This window comes from Lissotriton vulgaris, chromosome 8 (genome assembly GCF_964263255.1).
Source record: "Lissotriton vulgaris chromosome 8, aLisVul1.2, whole genome shotgun sequence".
Taxonomy (NCBI): domain Eukaryota; kingdom Metazoa; phylum Chordata; class Amphibia; order Caudata; family Salamandridae; genus Lissotriton; species Lissotriton vulgaris.
In genome coordinates this window covers 1331405937-1331425196 of record NC_141696.1, presented here as the reverse complement: position 1 = coordinate 1331425196, position 19260 = coordinate 1331405937, and the positions used below count along the sequence as shown (strand labels likewise).

Sequence of the window (19260 nt, the reverse complement as noted above, 5' to 3'; positions counted from 1 at the left end):
CTATGACTTACCATTCAGATTGGTTTGGTCCATTCGATGGTCCCCATCTTCAAACTCAGTAAAATATTCAATAATACCTTGTGACATTTGTCTTGTTGTCAAATACATTACAATTAGACATCACAAAACAAGCATAAGTGGCTAAGGCTGATGCAAAACTAAAGCTTTACAAGTTCCAAAATGTTTAAATATTTTAATAAATGAAATAATGATTATATTATCTTAATAATTTATTCAACAAACGTTTTGAGCGATTGTACAGAAATATATAACATCAGAGTATTACGAAACACAGAGTAGCGATCACTAGTGTCAGCAAAACAATTAAATACAATGCATGAACTTTTTGTGAGTGTAAAACCACACACATATATTTTGCTAGGTTAAATGGCCTATTTTTTAGATTTAAGAGGTTAACAAATGAATGGCGGAATAAGCTATGATCTCCCAAACAGATGTCTCCCACATTGTTGAAGGAGCTACAAAGAATTACAGCACGGTTTGTTTTGTGCAATAAAACTGTGCAATTCGACCTTTTCTTCACACAAGAAGTAAGACCAAAGTGTTTTGAGTTCTTTATGCATCCTTTGGAAATTAATTAGAGAAGGCGATTGTGTTTGTGTGAGCAAAACCTAATTAAGAAAAGGTCTATAATAGTGACCGGCATTAGGGGAATATGCTGTGTTCACTGATGCACATTTCTGGATAATACATATATAAAAGTATACAGCAACCTTTTGTAAATTAAACTAGGACACATATTTCATGTGACATTAAACATGTTCAGAATATGTGTACATTTACAAGAACACTTCAAAGTTAACATTAGAGTTGGTAAAACCTGCCTATAGCATGTTGCACTTTTGCAGCAGCATAGGACGAGTAGCCATACGAAAATACAATATAAATGTATGACGACAGTAAATGGAATGTTGAGAGGTACAAACAGTGAGCTGGGGGCAAGGGGATGAGGTGAGAGGAAGTTAGATAAATTATGTGCTGAGAAATTATCAATCGTTTACGGCAAATGTGTGTGTGTATGTACAGAGTGCTAAGTGACAGATAGAAATGTAAAAGCAGTCTCACACAGAGTAAATACATAACCTACTTCCTTAAAGTGTTACAGTGAAGGCAAAATAGCAATGTCCATAAGGATGAGATTGTAGGTGAACTGAAAAGAGAAAATTCTTACATATTTTTTCGATATAGGTGTTAATATGGAATCGTGGTAGCTATTTGGATATTTATTGCCGTTTCTTATTATCATATAATCCTTCTTGAATAAAAACCCGCCTAGCAAGGCACACAGTGGTCATTTCCTTGGGTTTGTTTGTAATAACTGATTGTTGTTTTGGAAGTTTTATACAGTCCTCTTTTTTCTAACATCCAATCCAGGAACTGGATTTCACAACATTTACCACCTCTTCTTTTTCAGTGTCGTACTTGTAAGCTTTGGAGCCAGAAAAGAAATAAATATATCCTAGAAAAAAAGAAAGGTACACTCACATTAGAGGACAATATATAAAATGTACATGCTCTAGACGTGAATTTAGCGCTGCCATAAACAGCAGATAAAGCAATAAACATGTTCTCACATATTGTGAATCATAAAGCAGTCAAATAATAAGATTTGCTTTTCTTACATATAAATGTAAAACGAAAAATGCATTCCAAGATTATTTGCTTTTTTTTATATACTCCTATATTTTAAGGTGGGGATTAATGCAGTCCAGAAGAAATGGGGAAATTGACTATTTTAATGTTATTTTTTTCTTAAGGATAAGGCAGAGTTAGATTTCAAGCAGATAAAAAAAGTTAGATCAAGAATGGAATTGTTAGAGAGAGGAGAGAAGAGGTAGAGGGAGGTGGCAATAAACCTTTAAATCAAAAATGGTAAATAAGGGCCTTTTCAAAAAGACATTCTAGATTATGTGATGTAATAATCCTACAGTACTCTTTTATGTTCTCTTACATGCGTTTATGAGTTGACCCTAAGACACTTAAAATGGTAATAAAATTAGAATATTCAGGTATGTACATTTGCAAATTAGTACAAGCAGAAAGGACAGTACCCTCTATTCTGTGCCATCTATTATCTTTTACTAATAGGGTGTTTGATGTTTTGTTCCTATTCACAAATGTATCTAACAGTATGTAAATAGTACACTGAGATGGCATCAACAAACATTTCAGTGCAAAACCCATTAGCAAGAGACTGGCATGATGTTGTATCAGGACACCAGATGCCAAATATTAGGAAACAGAATGCTATTGGTCATCTGGACTATTATTAAAAGTCAGCATTGCCTTGTTCCTTTTAAGCCACGTTATTTGGCTGTTGAGCAGGATATTTGTCCACACAGTCAAACATGTCTTTATGTGAGCTATTTGTGCCATGCAAAGCGGGAAGTTAGTATTTGCTAACATGTATACTTTGCCTGAATTCATGTTTAAGCCCTGAGACTGACATTGATGTCATATGCAAATGGTTTATTATTTGGATAAAAACTCAAAAATCCAAATATCATAATCAGTGATTCCTAATGTTTTAAGTTATGAAGGTTTTATGTTATATTCAATGCAATAGAACTAGATAAATAAACAATTACACCATTGGGCTGGACAGAGTATAGAACTAAGCTATGGATATTGGTACAAGATTCAAAGGTCTTCAGCACAATAGCGGTGTGCCATGGGAAAATTCTTGTGCCTTGCTTTGAAATCGAAATTTGGTATAAAAGTCCTTGTCACTCTGTTCTATCGATGCCTCAAAAAATGTGCCCCCGAACACAATCTCTGTCAAGATGAACCACAAAAGTCACTAAATAAACCTGTACTTAACCCTCTGGTTGCTTGGCATGAAAACAATCAGGCTTAATTTAGAGGCAATGTATACATTATTTATGCTGCACTTAAACAGTACTAAAGTGAAATCACAACAGAAGAAAAAACCCGAACCAATTGAGAAAAATACACAATATGACACTAAAGCAACAAAAATCCAATAGATAGAACTGTAGATATGAATCTTTTCAGTTTCCAGTAGAAGTAGCGCCAAAAAGCACAAAGCTCCAATCGCGGTAATCTAGTCCCGCTGGAATAGGTCAAAGTCAAAATTTAAGGCTGGAAATAATGGAGCATGGGTCGCATACAGGGACCTGGTGTGGCTCAGCGGAAAGGTTACCATCTAACTTAGCCCACTTTCACTCAAGAATCTCTCCTCAACAAGGCCATTGAAGGTAGAGCAGCGCGGTGAATCAGTAGATGGGCTCGCTGATGGCAGGTTGCTGAAGTCCGAGGCCTTGATCAGAACTTCGCGCTAACAGTGAGGTCATTGTCGGTGCAAAGAGCTGGTTGACAATTATTACTTCACCTTGGCAGGAATCTTGTGGCGGTTGTTGGCAATACAAAGAGCTCTATGCGGCAAAGTCTGGGGTCTGTATCTGAGAAGGGCTTATTTGCAGTTGGATGCAGGTTACACATTGACCTCGGCAAAGTCTACTCATGTTTACGGGGAAACTGTGTACACTTTGCTTGTCAACACTAAGAGCCTAGAACTTCTGGATTTTCTCCTGAGGTCAATTTTTTTCAATTTAGGGTTGGAGGAGTACACTCTAACACCAGCCACATGACGAGGACCGGGTGAGCAATGCTTGGGGGCTAGGAACTTCTTCAGCAGAAGGCAGTTGCAGATCCAGTTGGTAGTAGTCAGCTGGGAACCTGCAGGAAGGCCTCTGGAAGCTTGTATTGTCCATGGAGGTTAGCCATCTCATCCTTGGAGTCACTTCCGGGGTTCTGGGTTCAATGCAAGCAGGTCAGCCTTCCTTCAGGCTACAGGCAGTAGGGTAGACCTTCTTCTGAGTTTCCAGAGGTCTAGGAGTGTTTTTTCGGATTCGGAGGGTACCACCGTTGTCTAACCAGAAAACTGGTTCTGATTAGTTCTTCTCTTCCCTAGGACAACACAGGCACCTTCTGAAGTCTGTAAGCGTCTGGGTACAACCCTCAAGCTATCCTTTGAAGCTCAGGAAGGACTGAGTACAACTGCTTTAGGCCATCCTGCTCAAGAGAGGAACACCCTTTTCCACACCGAAGGAACTTTTGTCCCCTGCCTGGAAGGAATACATATCACACCACAGGAGAGCCATCATCAGTATTGTGACCAAGGACATTGGTAGAAAGGCATATTTGGTTGAGGCAGAAAAATGCCAACTTTCTAAACCTAAAAAGAACAATTGATGGACAGAATGCTGCACAATGTCAAACATTCACCCCAGTACAGAGATGTGGGCCTAAATCCATCGTTTTTTTGCTCCCCGTGCCATTCCAGTTCAGGCCCAACCATATGCAAATCAGTCTTGACCCTGTTCTCCATGGGAACAGTCTAACGCCAACTGCCAAACCAGGTCCTCCCTGGACTGGAAACAAGCACCCTGGGACTGGTTTCGGAGCATCATCCCTCATCAGTCAGGCTAGTTTGACTCAAGTCTCTTGATTGGGGTGGATTTTTTATTTGCTCTGCATTATCATCTATGTGTCTTTTGCTTAACTTTCTAAATCTGGCGTTTCAAAATAGAAATTAAAAATCCAGCTTTATTATTAAGGATGATTTTAAATCACAATTTAAATGATTGGAAGGCGTATTTCTCTAGCTTTTCCTGAACTGAAGCCACCACTTATTAAATGTAATAAGGTAACTCATTGTTAGTCTATGCGAGAGCTAACCTTCACCTCAGGGAATGTAAATCTTAAGTACACTTAGCCTACTTTATAAATACCATGTACCCTGCCCTATGAGCATTTTAGGCCTACCATAGGTGTGAATAATGCATATTAAAAAGGAAGGTTTAGGTCTGGCCGAAGGTTTACTTTACCAGGTCGACACAGCAATTTCAAAACTGCACTACCGACTGCAGTGGCAGGCCTGAGACATGTTTATAAAGGCAACTTTAGCAGGTAATGCAAGAGTGACGAAGCCCACTAGTAGCATACAATTTACAGGCCCTAGGTGCATGTATTACCATATACTAGGATTTGTGAGTAAGTTAAATGCGCCATTTAGGTGTATACCAATTTTACCATGTATGAAAGTGAGAGCACAAACACTTTATTGCTGGTTAGTAGGAGTAGAGTGCACAGAGGTCTAATGCCAACCAAAAACGGATTCAGTTAAGGAAGGCAAACATCTGGGGTCACACTGTAAAAATATCCAGGATCAACATATGCTGTGCAGACACGGTGCCAGGAGTAGAACAGGGGGATCCAGTTGACCTATTGAATAATATCCAGTTTTTTGAAGGAGCACTGGCAGGACATTTACTGGACCTGTGCCCAGCTGAGAAGAGCCCCAACAACTTCCATGGGTCTGATGGAACCAATCCAGAAGTAATAGCAAGAATGATAAATAGTTAAAAATAATTTCATCTTATCATTCACGATTTGTAGAAATTCATATCTTTTGTCGGCAGGAATAATATCTACCTTTACCAATTGTGAAAAACTATGCACATCCAGCAGCTTCCCTTCACCAGAGTAGAAACCGTTTGGTCACAATACAACGTTTTTGCCTTTTAGTGCTCTTAGTGTTTGCATTGCTGCAATTTGCGTTCTCTGATCTTGCAAAACATAGGCACCCACCTCTGAGCTGGCTCCACTTGGCAGTCTACTTGTTTTCTCTAATGATTCAAATCATTTCACAGAAACCGTTCTGTGTGTGATGATCAGTACGCTGATCGGCCTGCAGTCCAATACCTACTCACAGATGATGGACAAGATGAACTCACCTTTAAGCCATCCATGATACCAGGTCCCAATTTTTATTCACAATTGGGTTTTGTCTTTTAAACAAGATTTCTACTGCTCCCATAGACTTAGATTGAAACACATTTTTTAATTGTATCTTATGGAATGGTTACATTTTACGTAATACCATTTACAGTAATCTGGTGGCACAGTCTTCCTCAGTGGTGTGAGAATAATATTTTTGTCCCCCTCACATTATTAAGCCAGATGCATTCATCTGTTGTAGAGAATCCAGATTAGGTATACTATCAATTTAGGTTGATTCTAAAGAATAATTGAGACAAGAATAGGTGCAACAGCAATTGCTTTTCCAAACTTACATTGACAGAGTGTCCTACATTTGGTTAACTTTGTTAAATGGGAAAAAAGGTTCCTCTAGTAAAGTGTATAAAAGTTCAAGAGAGCCTAAATGTGCTTCATGAGGTTACTGTCTTCATCTGGTCCATACACATATTGCAAATTATAATTTGAAAAGTGATAAGAATAATAATTGTACAATTTTTTCACAATTGTTCAATCTATGATTAAATAAATATTTTTAACATTGTCATATTGCATTTTAATATTTTATATGGTTTTGTAACGGATATGTTTTGAAACACAATCTTGAATGACAAAACCTAAATGCAAGACTAAATTAAAATCCAATACATTTCTTGAAACATTTAAACTGTGGATTGTAAGGTCTTTTTTGAGAACCAAGTTAAAAAGGATAACAAAGGATTATAAATTTGCTATTTGCTGAAGATTTGCCCATTCTGGAGGTTCACCCCAAATGTTTTGCTGTTTTGCTGAACCCTATTTTTGTTGACCTTAGAGCTCTGTACACTTTACTCCTGCTAACCAGGTATAAAGTGCCTATTCTCCCCGTTTAAACATGATAAAAATGAATGTGCACCTGATTGGTGCCAATTGTATCCATGGCCTGTAACTTAGATGCTATCTGCAGACAGCTGCACTCATTGTGCCATCTACTGCAGTGGCACTGTAAAGCATGTCTCCAGTCCCACCATGGTTGTCTGGCTTTGTAGTTTTAAACTGCAAATTACCCTGCCAAAATAACCCTTTTTGGGCAAACCTTAACCCTCCTTTGTGATATTTATAAGTTACCCCTAAGTAGGCCTTATTGCCCAATCAATCAACAAGGGTTGGTAAAGAGCAACTACTCACCCGTGAGGTTCTCAGGGTACTGGGGGCAAGGGGGCGGCTCCTTTGAGTATTGGGTTCACCCGACAATCCAGGTCTTGAGGTCCTTCCTCAACTGGGGCAATGTGGGAGATTGCCAGAGGTGGTCGGGGGAGGGTGTTCCAGGCTTTGGCTGTCCATAGAGCAGGGTGTATGGTATATGAAATTAGGCCATGTAGATGTTTAATGTTAAGCATGTCCTTCCAGTGAAAATGCTACCAAAGCTATTTTCAATGTAGCAGAGTTGGCCGTTTCATAGGAAAGCATTGGGATACAATATAATGCTTAATAAATGTTATCTTTGCTAAGGAAACAGTTACAAATGTAATTTCTTGACTATTTGAAATATTTAATACAATCCCAAGTGGCATTTTGTGGAAAGAAGTTTTTAGAAAGTCATCTTTGCCCTACTCGAAGTCCCTGGAAGCTAAACCTCCATTTTAATCTATCCCTTCTGCCAACAAGTAATTAACATTAAGAATAGATGGGAATGAGGTGTGATCTTGCTCCCAGGATCAAACAATTGACTGACATGAATGGGCTGAGATGAGAAATCTGAACCTGACAGAATATGAAGGGGAGGCTTGGAGGATCCTTTTTGGACTACAAAGTGTAATTTTATCCTTGAATGTCACATCCTGATTGATAGGGTTGCTTGGGCTTTTTGTATGACACATGAGGCACAATCCAAAGACGTCCCCTTCATAGGCAAATGCAAGCTGACACCTGCGCAGGGCCATAGTACCATAGTACCATAGTACACTTCCCCCCCCCCCCACCCAGGCCTCTGAGCCAAAGATTTCTGTAACTGAAGACTTTGGTCATCTTCAAAACGCCCAAAATGTGTAGGATTTGCCCCAGGCACATTTACCCCATTGGTTAGGAGGTCCCCAGTGGTAATTCCCATTCACTAGTGGAGTGGTGTGGCTCACTGGTTGGAGGCGGCAGACCCGGAAGCAGAGGTCGGCCCTGGACCAGGGTTCGATTCCCGACGCGGCAGGGTCTTGGGCCATGGTCAGCCGACTCGATAATTCTCGCCTTGGTGCCTACTCCAACCATGGGTCCCACTCAGCAACCCTGGGCAATAGCTTGCTAAATCTCTACTAACGGCCCCATCAGCGCCGGGGATGCTTGTCTTCACCTTGGAGATGCCCAGGAGGGACCATCTCACAGGGATAGCCAGGATGGGTTCCCCAGCGGTATACAGCGCCGGGACGCCCCTTTGCTGGGGCAGCTGTGCGCTTTACAAGTATACGACATTTAACTAGTGTTATGAGGCTTACATTTAGTTTATATTTTAGTTTCTTGTTTTAACATGTTTCCTCCTTGTCAGAATGACCCTTGCACGCATTTGTTGCTCTGTAGTCTGTGCATTGAGTTCCAGGATCGTACAATTCAGAATGTGATGTATTGTTTTATTTTCTATGCTGAAAAGGAGATAACTCTTCAGGTCTAGTTTAATTAAAACATTGTCCTGCACCTTTGACACAGTGTGATTAGATTGCCGTTTTGTTATTTAAATGATGTCCAAGCTGACGTCAGTGAGAAGTTCACTTCCACCAGATTCATCATGGAACGCTGCTGTAATGCTGTCCTACTGTCCCGACTTTCAACCTGAAAAGGAAGATAGCTGTAAACTTGGAAGTGCATCCGCGGATGCACTGAACCTGGCTTCCTGACATACAGTGACAAGGTATGGGGTTAGATCATTCCAACAGACCTGGAAGATAGGGTTCTTCCAATATGTTCTCTCTAGCATAGAGATAAGTAATAGATAGGAGTAACGGTAGCAATATTTTGAACAATTACCATGGTTGAAGTGTTTGTCGTTTTACCTATTCCATTAATAGTTATTGCAATAATATGTCTAATCTTTAGAGCTTTTCAATAAATGTTTGAAAATGCAATAATGTACCTTTTCTTTGTTAACATTTTGGGCATGCAAAAGTGACAAAATAAAAGGGTAGATCTGTTACCACGATTGTCGTGGGAATCTGAGAGCCACGTTCTAGGTTACTGACAACATCTATAACTCTGTAGGTTTAGGAGTTTAGATTCGGTACTGTGAGCTAGCCAAACAGACCAACACTTACTGAATATATAAGAAGAATTATTGTTGTTTTAAGTACACAATCATATTAGATCTATAGGAACTGTATAACACTAGATTGTGCCAGGCATTATTGTAGGACCTTGAGGCACCCACATCAGTACAGTCCTGGACCTGTGGAGGATCAGAAGAACACTGAATCTCCTCTCTGAGAACTAGAAGACAGAACCTGCTTTGTCTCTTGTTCCCATGACAAAGAAGTAAACTCTTAGGGGTCATGAGGCTTACCTCCTGTGAGAGCTACATGGACTCAACAAGCTAAAGTATGCTTTTTTCTGTAACTGCCTAGCTGATGAGTGGCAACATGACCTAGACTTGACCCTACGTGCCCCCTGCCATGTAAGGTCCTAAGTACCTCTGACATCCTGGGGGGCTTTAGAAGTATACTCCTGGGACTTAAATTACTAAAGTCAGACGGTAAAATCTTTGAGGAGGATGAATCTGGTTGGTGTATCTGACTGGTGCTCCATGACCCTCAGCGTCAAATTGCGCCGAGGTCCTGGGTTGCCTCATCCTTTGACTATCATTGATTCTTTGTGCTTCTTGGTGCTATTTTTACTTAAAACATTATATATCTGGTTTCTCTTATTGGATTTTTGTCACTTGGTGTAATTTTGTTTAGTACAGTTTACTCTATTTTTCTAATTCATTTTGAAATTGTTATTGTGTGGCATTTGAATTTTATAACTGTTTTAGTTCTGCATAAACATTTTACTCATTGCCTCTAAGGTAAGCCTTTCTGGTCTGTGCCATAGCTACCAGGAGCATGACCTAAAGTTTCTTTAATGATTTTAGAGGCTGACCCTGACAAGAATTGTGATTAATATTTGAGGTGGGTCCTCACATCGCTCAACTAATAACCCAATTTCTCTCACTATTCTATCAGCTAAATCCAGCAGTACTCCAGTTAAACAGTTAACTTAACTCTCTCCACTCAGTTTTTTGACACATTCAATGAAATTCTATTTCTCACCAGGCCCAGTTGACCGACCTCCAACACATGCTTTGGTCATGCCCCAGTGTTGTCAGCTATTAGCATGAAATACACACTCACCTGGCACCATCGAACAACTCATTGCACTGAACTCATGGGAGGCGATGGCCTTAGGTATCTTTCCTAGGAGGAAGAACCATAAAGTATGGGCACATTTTGCCAATCTTGCCATCCTGCTGGCTAAGCATCTTCTCACCATACATTGGAAAGCCTAAAATTCCCCGGTGATTTCCCAATGGCACAGAACACTTCTCCTTTGCGAAAGGCATAGAGCACTGCTCTATTTTGGAAGGAATCCCAGTGGTGGTGCCCCATTGCGGTAGAGTGGAACACCATGCTTACCCAACTTAAGGAGTTGGTTAGAGAAGTCTCCCCCTTCACCTTGACCCAATGAAATAAACCCCTCCATACTGGGTTGGTGTCTCCCTTCCATCCCGTAATGCCGGGGGGTGGCCAGGCTACTCATGGGACCACCACCTCATTCAAACTCTGTCTCCTACGACTTCTAGACCATGCCTACCTTTTCTCTCCTATATACCCCCTTGACGATCTGGATCATGCTGATACCCCGTTGCTTCTTTTTCCTCACACTTTTCCCTCATTTACCTGACCCCCCCTGTTGATTACAGGTTTTATTCTTGCTTATACAATACATCCACCCCTTAGGAGCACCTTGAATGCCTAAGCTCAGGCCCTTGATTGATAAATTCCACACGGATTTACAGCATGTGACCCATGCTATTGTATACTCTGTAAAGTATTTCTATTTGAGAATGTTTACTGTTTCCCATACCGCCTATTATGCATTGTTCATCCACCTCTTATTCGTTCTTTTAATGCTGTAACATGACTGTCGGTTATTTTTATGATTTGCACAATGTAACCAAAGTAATCACTAAAAACCGTAGTGAGAATTATTTAAAATAAAAATTATGTGAGTAGACATTCATTGTGAAGATTTTTAATTCTAAATTAAAGTCTCTGGTGCTTAACTGAATTACACATTATAAGCAAAATCTGCACTAAAGTATAGTTTCTCCCCACTTAGATCTACAGGGTTCAAGGAGATATCAATATCAATCTTAGTTTAAACTTGAATCCCAAGTGTAGATCCACTGTCCCTTTCACCATGACCACACCTCTTTTGGGGCATCAAGAATTATCATGTTTCACTGGCTCAGCAATATTAAGATTCCAGAGCTGGCCAGCAGTAGGATCAAAGGCCTTCCTATACAATGGAGCAATTAGCAGTGCTTGACCAAGTTCCTAGGGGAGCAAGGGGAGAGAAGGTAATCTGCATCTGCTAATTAACTGTTCACATTCCACCTGGCCTAGACAAAGCAAAGAACACAGAAATATAGCAGGAAGGCCAGACCTCAGCAGCCACACACATGAGAGGCTCCCCTTTGAAGCATTGATGAGAAGGGATCAAGCAGCTGTATCAGTTGGAGACAGAGATAAGACTCTCAGGGAAGGTCCTTCCATAGACCACAACACTCATTATCTGAAAAGACCCACAAAGCTGTGCATGAAGGGTGGGGTGGGGTAGAGTGATGAAGTGGCGCTCAAGGATTGCCCAGGGGTGCCTTGTTTCCGAAATGTTCTATCCTCACTTAAAAACTCCTACACTAGTAAAAGACTGTTGAGAAGAAATTGAACCCAGGAGCGACAATGGGGAACTGCGAGGATGAACCGTAGGACTTTAACACCAGCTGGCACCCAGGACTAGGATGAGTGTCTCCAGGGTCAGGGGTGATGTTTCCCTTATAAACCCTGAGGAACAGGTGTGAAATTGACCTGCTAAGGGATCCCTCATGGTTCCATTGGCCCTTCAAGTACTCAGGGGTTTGTGGAACCTGGAGGGTGCTTCAGGGAAGGTTTTTTACCTGTTGGCAGCAGTGGGGCTGTGGAAGACACCCTCCAAGAAGTAGAGAGTAAAGGGATGCCAGGTAGAGGTCAGGGCTGGTGAAGGGAGCAACTAAAACCAAGCTCCCCAACCAAAGTACTCTTTAGAGGGCAGGAGACCTGAAGAGGATGGTCTTGGTGGCGAGAGTTCTCCATTAGGAGCAAAACAACAACTTCCTTGTGAAAACGAGTCCAAGGGGGACCGGAGAAACAACCTTGAAAGGTTGATTCCCTGGGGGGACCAGGCAAAGACCAAAGAGTGTGGTGTTTTGTGGCAATTTCTGAAAATTACCCTGCAGAGGGTCAATCACTCAAAGGTTGGTGCAACCTCAACAATCAAAATTTTGAGGAGAAGGGAACATGCATGGGGTACCCTTCCCAAGCCATCTTTCGTGCAAGAACTCCATGTCCCAGGATAGGATGCAATTGACATTGTCCCAAGTCAACTTAACTTCCCAGGACTAAAGAAAATAGTATGGAGTGTCACAGCACTCTGGTAAACCAGCTCCCAGGGACCCCGGAGCCGCAGTTGAGATGTGGTGCGCCTACTCCACTCGCATGCTCATGTTTGGGGGGTGGAGAGAATGCTGTCAATAGCACTCCACCCGTACTCCATGTTGGTGGGATAATGAGCACGCTGGCTCTGACACGGGCACTGGACAGGGAGTCAGCTGTGCAGCATGAGAGTAAGTTCCCTGAGCTGTCTTTATTCCAACAAAGAATGAGGCATGATGGGACTGAGGCACCTGTACCATACAAAGGAAAAGTATGTTTTGAGGTCAATTACCTACAAAGAAAAAGCCTCTCTGCCATGTGGCGAAAAGCTGCTACTATAATATTCATACTATTGGTCCTAGGAAGAGCCCCATTAGACTTTGTAAAGGGCAGAAATGTGCATATTGGAAGAGATGTGGTGCGGCGGGTGGAAGAGGTGTGGCGCAGTGGGCAGGGTGCCTGATTCTGGACTACAGGGTTCACGGTTCGATCCCTGGTGCTGGCAGCAGGTTAGCCCAGCATCATGTGACTCTGGGCAATAGCTTGCTTAATCTTCCCGAGGGCCCCCAGTGCCGGGACACCACTTCGGAAGTAGCTGTGCGCTTCACAAATACTGGTATTTCATATTGTATTCATGCTGGTGGGCCGAGGGAAAGTCCCACAAGCCTTTACACAGGGCAGATATGTGCATATTTGTTGTATGTGGGCCTCACAGTAGGCAGGTAGTTTCACAAAACAGGCAATAGAACCAAAACCAGGGGCAGTCAGGCACATGTAGAACAGAGATTCCTTGTGGATGAATCAATAATAAACACATCAATGACAATACCTCACAGAGAACTGAATGTGATAATGAATGATCACAAAGGCCCTTAGAAGGTTGTATAATCAATCAATCAATCAATCAACATGTGTATAGTATAGTACAATCCCCCCTAGAGGTATCTTAATTCTGAGGGTGTCATGTTGCCATCAAAACGTCAGGTCTTGAGTTTCTTTGTGAAGTCCACCAGGGAGGGTGCTGTTTGGAGGTGATGGGGCAGGTTGTTCCAGGTGTTGGTGGTGAAGTAAGAGAAGGAGTGGCTCCCGCAGCTGCTGTGACCAATGTGGGGGGTGTGTACAAGGGTGTGGGAGGAGGAGCACAGGTGTCTAGGGGCTGATGGAAGCTGAGTCGATGGTTGATGTAGGATGGTCCTTGATGATATAGAGTTTGTAAGGCTGCATGAGGATCATGAACTGGCATATCTTCTTGATGGGGAGCCAGTGGAGTTTTCTGAGGTGGGGGTAATGTAGGTCAGTTTGGAGAGGCCTAGGATGAGTCTGTCAGAGTGTTCTGTATAGTCTAGAGTCTTTTAAGGAACTGGGAGGAAATTCTGATATAGAGAGCGTTGCCGTAGTCAAAGCGGCAGGTGACGAGGGCCTGCATGGTGGTCTTTCTGGTGTTGATTGGGATCCATCTGAAGATTCTGCGGCGCATGTGGAGGGCGTAAAAGAAGGACAAGGTGACTGCATTGATGCCTTTTTATGTGAGTATTGGTCCGAGTTCTGCTGGCCACCAGCTGTGGTTCAATACGGAGGTGTTCTTCCTGAATATCAGCACTTTGTATTGTTGGAGTTGAGTTTGAGGCAGTTGACTCTTGTCCATTTGGCTACATTGGTCCTGGCATTGCGGAAGTTGGTTTTGGCATTGAAGGGGTCCTCGGTGAGTGAGAGGATTAGTTGAGTGTTGTCTGCATAACAGATTATGTTGAGTCCGTGGGATATGATGATGTCAGTGAGGGGGGTAATGTAGATGTTGAACAGAATGGGGATGAGTGATGATCCTTGGGGTACACTGCATATGATGTGAGGAGATGAAGGGAGGCAGTTGGGTGCTCTGTGTGCTTCCTCTAAGAAAAGAGGCGATCTGCTTGAGGTAATTTATTGAATGCCGATGTTGAGGAGTCTGTCGATGAGGGTTTGGTGGGGGATGGCGTCAAACACAGCAGAGAGGTCGATGAGGATCAGGGATACAGTTTCTCCACAGTTGAGGAGAGTTGTGATGTCGTCTGTGGCATTAATCAGCACAGTCTCAGTGCTATGGTAGGCATGGAGTCCTGATTATGAGACGTTGAGTAAGTGGTTTCGTTCTAGGTGTTCGGTGAGTTGTTAATTGATGGCTTTCTCAAGTACTTTGGCTGGGTAGGAGAGCAGGGAGATCAGTCGATAATTTTTGAGATCGCTGGGGTCAGCCAATGGTTTCTTTAGGAGTGGTCTGACCTCTGCGTGCTTCCATCTGTCCGGGAAGGAGATGTAGGTGTTGAGGATGCTAGTTCTGTGCTGATAGGGTCGATTCTGAGGTTGAAGAGATGGTGAGAGCAGGGGTTGGTGGGTGCCCCAAAGTGGATAGACAACCTAACGGCAGTGGTGGTCTGAGTGGGGAGCAGAGACTATGTGATGATGGTTTGGCTTTTGTTAATTGGTTTGTTGAGGTTGTGGAGGCTGAGAATGGTGGGTTGGGGTTCAAAGTGTCCTCGATGGTGGCAATCTTGCTGTAGAAGTAGTCTGCGATGGTGTTGTAGAGTTTGGAAGGGGTAGATGGTTTTGTCTGTGGCTGTTGGGTTGGAGGATTTCTTTACTCTTTTAAGAAATTCTTGCGTGTTGTTGGCCGCTGTATTGATGTTGGCAGTGATGGCTGCTATGTTGGCTTTCTTGAATCACAGGTGATAGTTGCTGAGGGCTGCTTTGTGAGCAACTCTGCCAGAGGGGTTCTTAGTAATGTGCCATAACTTCTTGAGTTCATAGCAGTTGGGATTGGTGGTTCTGAGCTCTGAGGTGCACTAGCTGGCTTGTTTTGGGGTTATGATGGCTTTTGCTAGTCCCAGTGGGGAGACTCTGTCAGCACATTTGGTGATCCAGGAGGAGAAATTCTGGATGGCCTGGTAAAGTTCTGCTGAAGCTTAGGGTAGGGTGGTTGGTAATGAAGGCCTGTGTCCACTGAGTCCCGGATACTTTGCCCCAGCTGTGGTGGAAGGAGCTGAGGTGCATAGTGTAGGTATGTTGGGCATCAGGGATGGTAAAGTGAACAATGCCGTGGTTGGCCCAGGTGAGTTCTGAGACATGGCTGAATTTGATTCTGTCGCTGGAGGAAAAATTGGAGATGAGTGTGTGTCTGGCTTTGTGCGAAGGTTAGGTGACCAGTTGGGTGAGGCCAAGGTTGTTCAGATTTTCCAGGAGAAGGATGGAGTTGGCGTCGTCTGGGTTGTAGATGTAGAAATTGAGATCACTGAGTAGGACATATTGGTGTGAGTTAATAGCTATGGGGCAATGAAGTTGGAGATGTCATCGCTGAAAGCTGGTCGGCTCCTGGGGGTCTGTAGGCAAGGATGTCTCTTATCGTGGTCTTAGCATCAGTCTGTAGTCAAACGTTGAGGTGTCCATGGGAGGTGTAGGGTCATCATTAGTGAAAGTGCATCAGATGGTTTCCTTGACGATACATTTACTGCCTCATAATGGTGCTAAATATTCATGTGATCACAGTGAGTAAAGTTAACCGGTGCAGGGTCTGTATTATAAAATCACCAATTGATCAGAGAAAGTTTTGCACTGTTTGAGTCAGAAATGCTCAAGCACCATACAAGTTTATTGACACAATGTCCTAATTGTTATAATCGTCAACAGTGTTTTGACCCTTAATGATTCAAGTGTCATCATCAGGATGTGGTAAATCATATGGAGAACGAGTTGATTTCTGATGATAGCGATCATTTGTTCATAAAGAAGCTGACATTCAAACTAAGAGGAGTGGATGGGGCATTATATCTGAATAAAACATCTTACTCAGGTGATATTGAACTACTATGGGACACTGGTTTCCATTCAATAGACGTAACTGGTTTCTTACCAGGTTTGACCTGGCTTTCCTCAAGCAATAAATCACAATACTACTATCAAAAATTAGCTCATGCTTCATAGATTTACTAGGTCCTGATGAGGACCCTTGAATTACTTGTTTGAATTCTTTATCTGTATTACAAGTAAAAGCCCGGCCAGCCCTTCAGGGTTCCTCACAGGTCTTAACCAGCTGGTGCAGTTCTATTCTGTTCTTACATATTTATGTTTGGCACCATCCAAGTTCTTACCTTAATTTGGGTTTGAAGCATCTGCTGTATGATACTGGACTTACACCTTCACATCTGGTACTGATTTGCTATATTTCCTTCATTATTCTTTTCTTCCCCTCCCAGATCTGCTATTCTTAGCTACTGTGATGTTTTGATGCACCCTTTGTAACTGTTTTGTTTGATATGTATTTGACACCTGTACATCCCTGATCACCCTCCCTCCCATAATTGTGAAGGGCTCTGATATCCCTCTGGATCATGTTTGCGCTATATAAACTTTATAAATAAAATAAAATAAGTAAATCCAGTGGGTGGGGGTGACTCCTGGCTTCCCTCTAACCAATGGGTGTATAAGTTGCCAAGGCTCAATCCTTCCCACTTTTGTAGCAGGCCATCTTTGCCTTCCTGTAAACAATACCACAGTGACCATTACACACAAAACCCTAAATGGGTGAACCCTTCCTCCCTTGTGCAGGACCTGTGTGCCCAACCAGAGGCGTGGCCAGGCAGATGAGCTTTGCTATCCTCTGTGGTCACAAAACACATATTTAAGGGTAGCGTCCCTCTTACTCGGATTGGTGCCAGCCTGGCTGGGGGATCAAAAGGTTGCCATCTCCAGTTCTCAACTTACATTTATTTGTGAAAGGGCAGGCCAGGAGTTAATGAAGTTCCTGAGCCTACCTAAACTGGTCTTCCTACAAGGGGAAGATAAATACCTCCCTACACCCAGGCCATTGTTTTTGCTCTGACAGCAGTTTTTTTTTACCTCATTAAGGTCAAGCACTGGCTGGGCAGCTCCTGGAGAGATAATGCACAAAGCCAGGTCTACCATTGGTAGTAGATAGGGATTTTTGTCAAAACTATTGGTGATAGCGAGGGAATGCCCATGTACCACAGTTAAAACGCTCCTTGGTGCAAAGCAGCACAAATAAATGCAAACAGTTACTTGTGGTTCCCATGCAAAAAAAGGAACACTTTTTGTCAATTTTTGTGACTTTCCACCTGTGCAGTGTTGATTAATCTGACCCTAAATAATCATCAGCATAGTAGCGTCTTATACTTCTTGAGGTTGATTACTTAAGCATCATTAATCTCTGCAATAGCAACACCTGTTGTTATATACGTTAAATTACAAGAGCACAGCTGTAATATAGAGTGAAATAATGTATTTACTATAAAGAATCTGCATGCATTATCTAATAATAGGATTGTATAGGGATTTCTGAAACTGCTTTTTTACAATAACAATTAGTTATTAAAATAGATCACACTTTATAAAAATATAAATGTTCTTTAAATACTTACCATTCACCTCTTCTGCTGCATCTATGTTGCCTCCAATGCCTGCAAACTCATCTTCAATACTTTTAGGATACTCTGTTCCCATTTTCTTCTCAGTTTCATCATAGCTTTGAAGTACAGAATATTATTGCAATTGTTAGTCAATGATAATAAAATACTATATAAAACAGTTGCTACAAATGCTTGCTGTTGGATTGTATGTAGCAAAAACAATCACATGCTTGTCAAACTCAAAGAGTATTTACCATGGTAAAGTGAAAATACAAACATATGTGTATAAAATACATTTATAATTACAATGTAGAGGATATATGACAATTACAACGTTGAAAATCACAAATTGTATCCTTCATGACCACTTATAATATAATTATTTATATTAAACAAAATTTCTACCCTTTACAGTGTTCCACTTCCTTTTGACTAGGCTTGTCTCAAATATACATACATAGAAAGGAGACATGGCATCCCATATACATGCTTTTGGCTATTCACACTGATTCCAACACAGCACGCATGGTTACTATGTGTGCTTTAGTCACTCTATACAGTGCATGCACATGAACAAAAAAAAGGTCTGCCAAAGCAGAAACATGCTCCAATCAACCAGTGGTAGTACCAGGAGTACCTGTGAAAAGCCTTCTCCTAAACAAATCATGCCCATTCTTACTCATCACATAGGCTGCATTAAAATAGGTAATGGGAACACATTTGTGCTGGTAATATGAATCAATTTTTCCTATGAATTTACTGAGACACATCACAAGGATTTTGGAACTGGGTTTGGTATTGGAATTAATTAAAAGAAAAATAAGGTAGTATGAACCCCTTTCTACTGTTGGTTTTGTTATGTGGACACATTAGGCCTGGTTCAGAACTTCACCATTTTGCATTCTCATGTTTTCAAGTAGCCTTCCTTCCCAAACATAGTGACATTTGACACATATTTGCTTGCGTGCCATACAGGATAATTTTCTCTTGAATGGCTTTGCTTGCCTATCCAGTTCATATGCATATTATGACAATAGCTTGAACATTCTGTACAAGGGCTAAATTTAATGTGCAAAATGTTGTTGTTTGTTATTGTCCGCTTGACGACAGAACTATTACGAAGGAATCAACAATAGAGGCCTGACTGGGTCTTCAGTATCGCAACACGGATGATGTTTAATATATAAATAACAGCAGTCCCTTGTTTAAACAGAGGAGCATTTCACTGAGACTGAGAGGTCATTCCATGCTGGAATTCCAGCCCAGCTGATTCCTGTTTACATCTTGAGAGAGATGAAGCCCAGCTCTCCACCAAGATGAGCTGCCTGATGACACTTACTCACAGGTAACAGTGGAGTTAAATCACCTTGCAGGTA

The 19260-nt window shown here is 41.9% G+C and overlaps 1 protein-coding gene across 1 annotated transcript in view; it reads right to left on the bottom strand.

Moving 5' to 3' along the window:
* Positions 1 to 215: 215 nt before the first annotated feature.
* LOC147698690 (matrix metalloproteinase-20-like) overlaps positions 216 to 19260 on the bottom strand; it is a 203694-nt gene continuing 184649 nt past the window's right edge. The window contains exons 9-10 of the mRNA XM_086933491.1: positions 17897 to 18000; positions 216 to 1480 (exon numbers count right to left, since the gene is read on the bottom strand). Coding sequence (XP_086789617.1) covers positions 1380 to 1480; positions 17897 to 18000 — 205 coding nt within the window. The 3' untranslated portion in view covers positions 216 to 1379. The remainder of the gene's footprint in view (positions 1481 to 17896; positions 18001 to 19260) is intronic.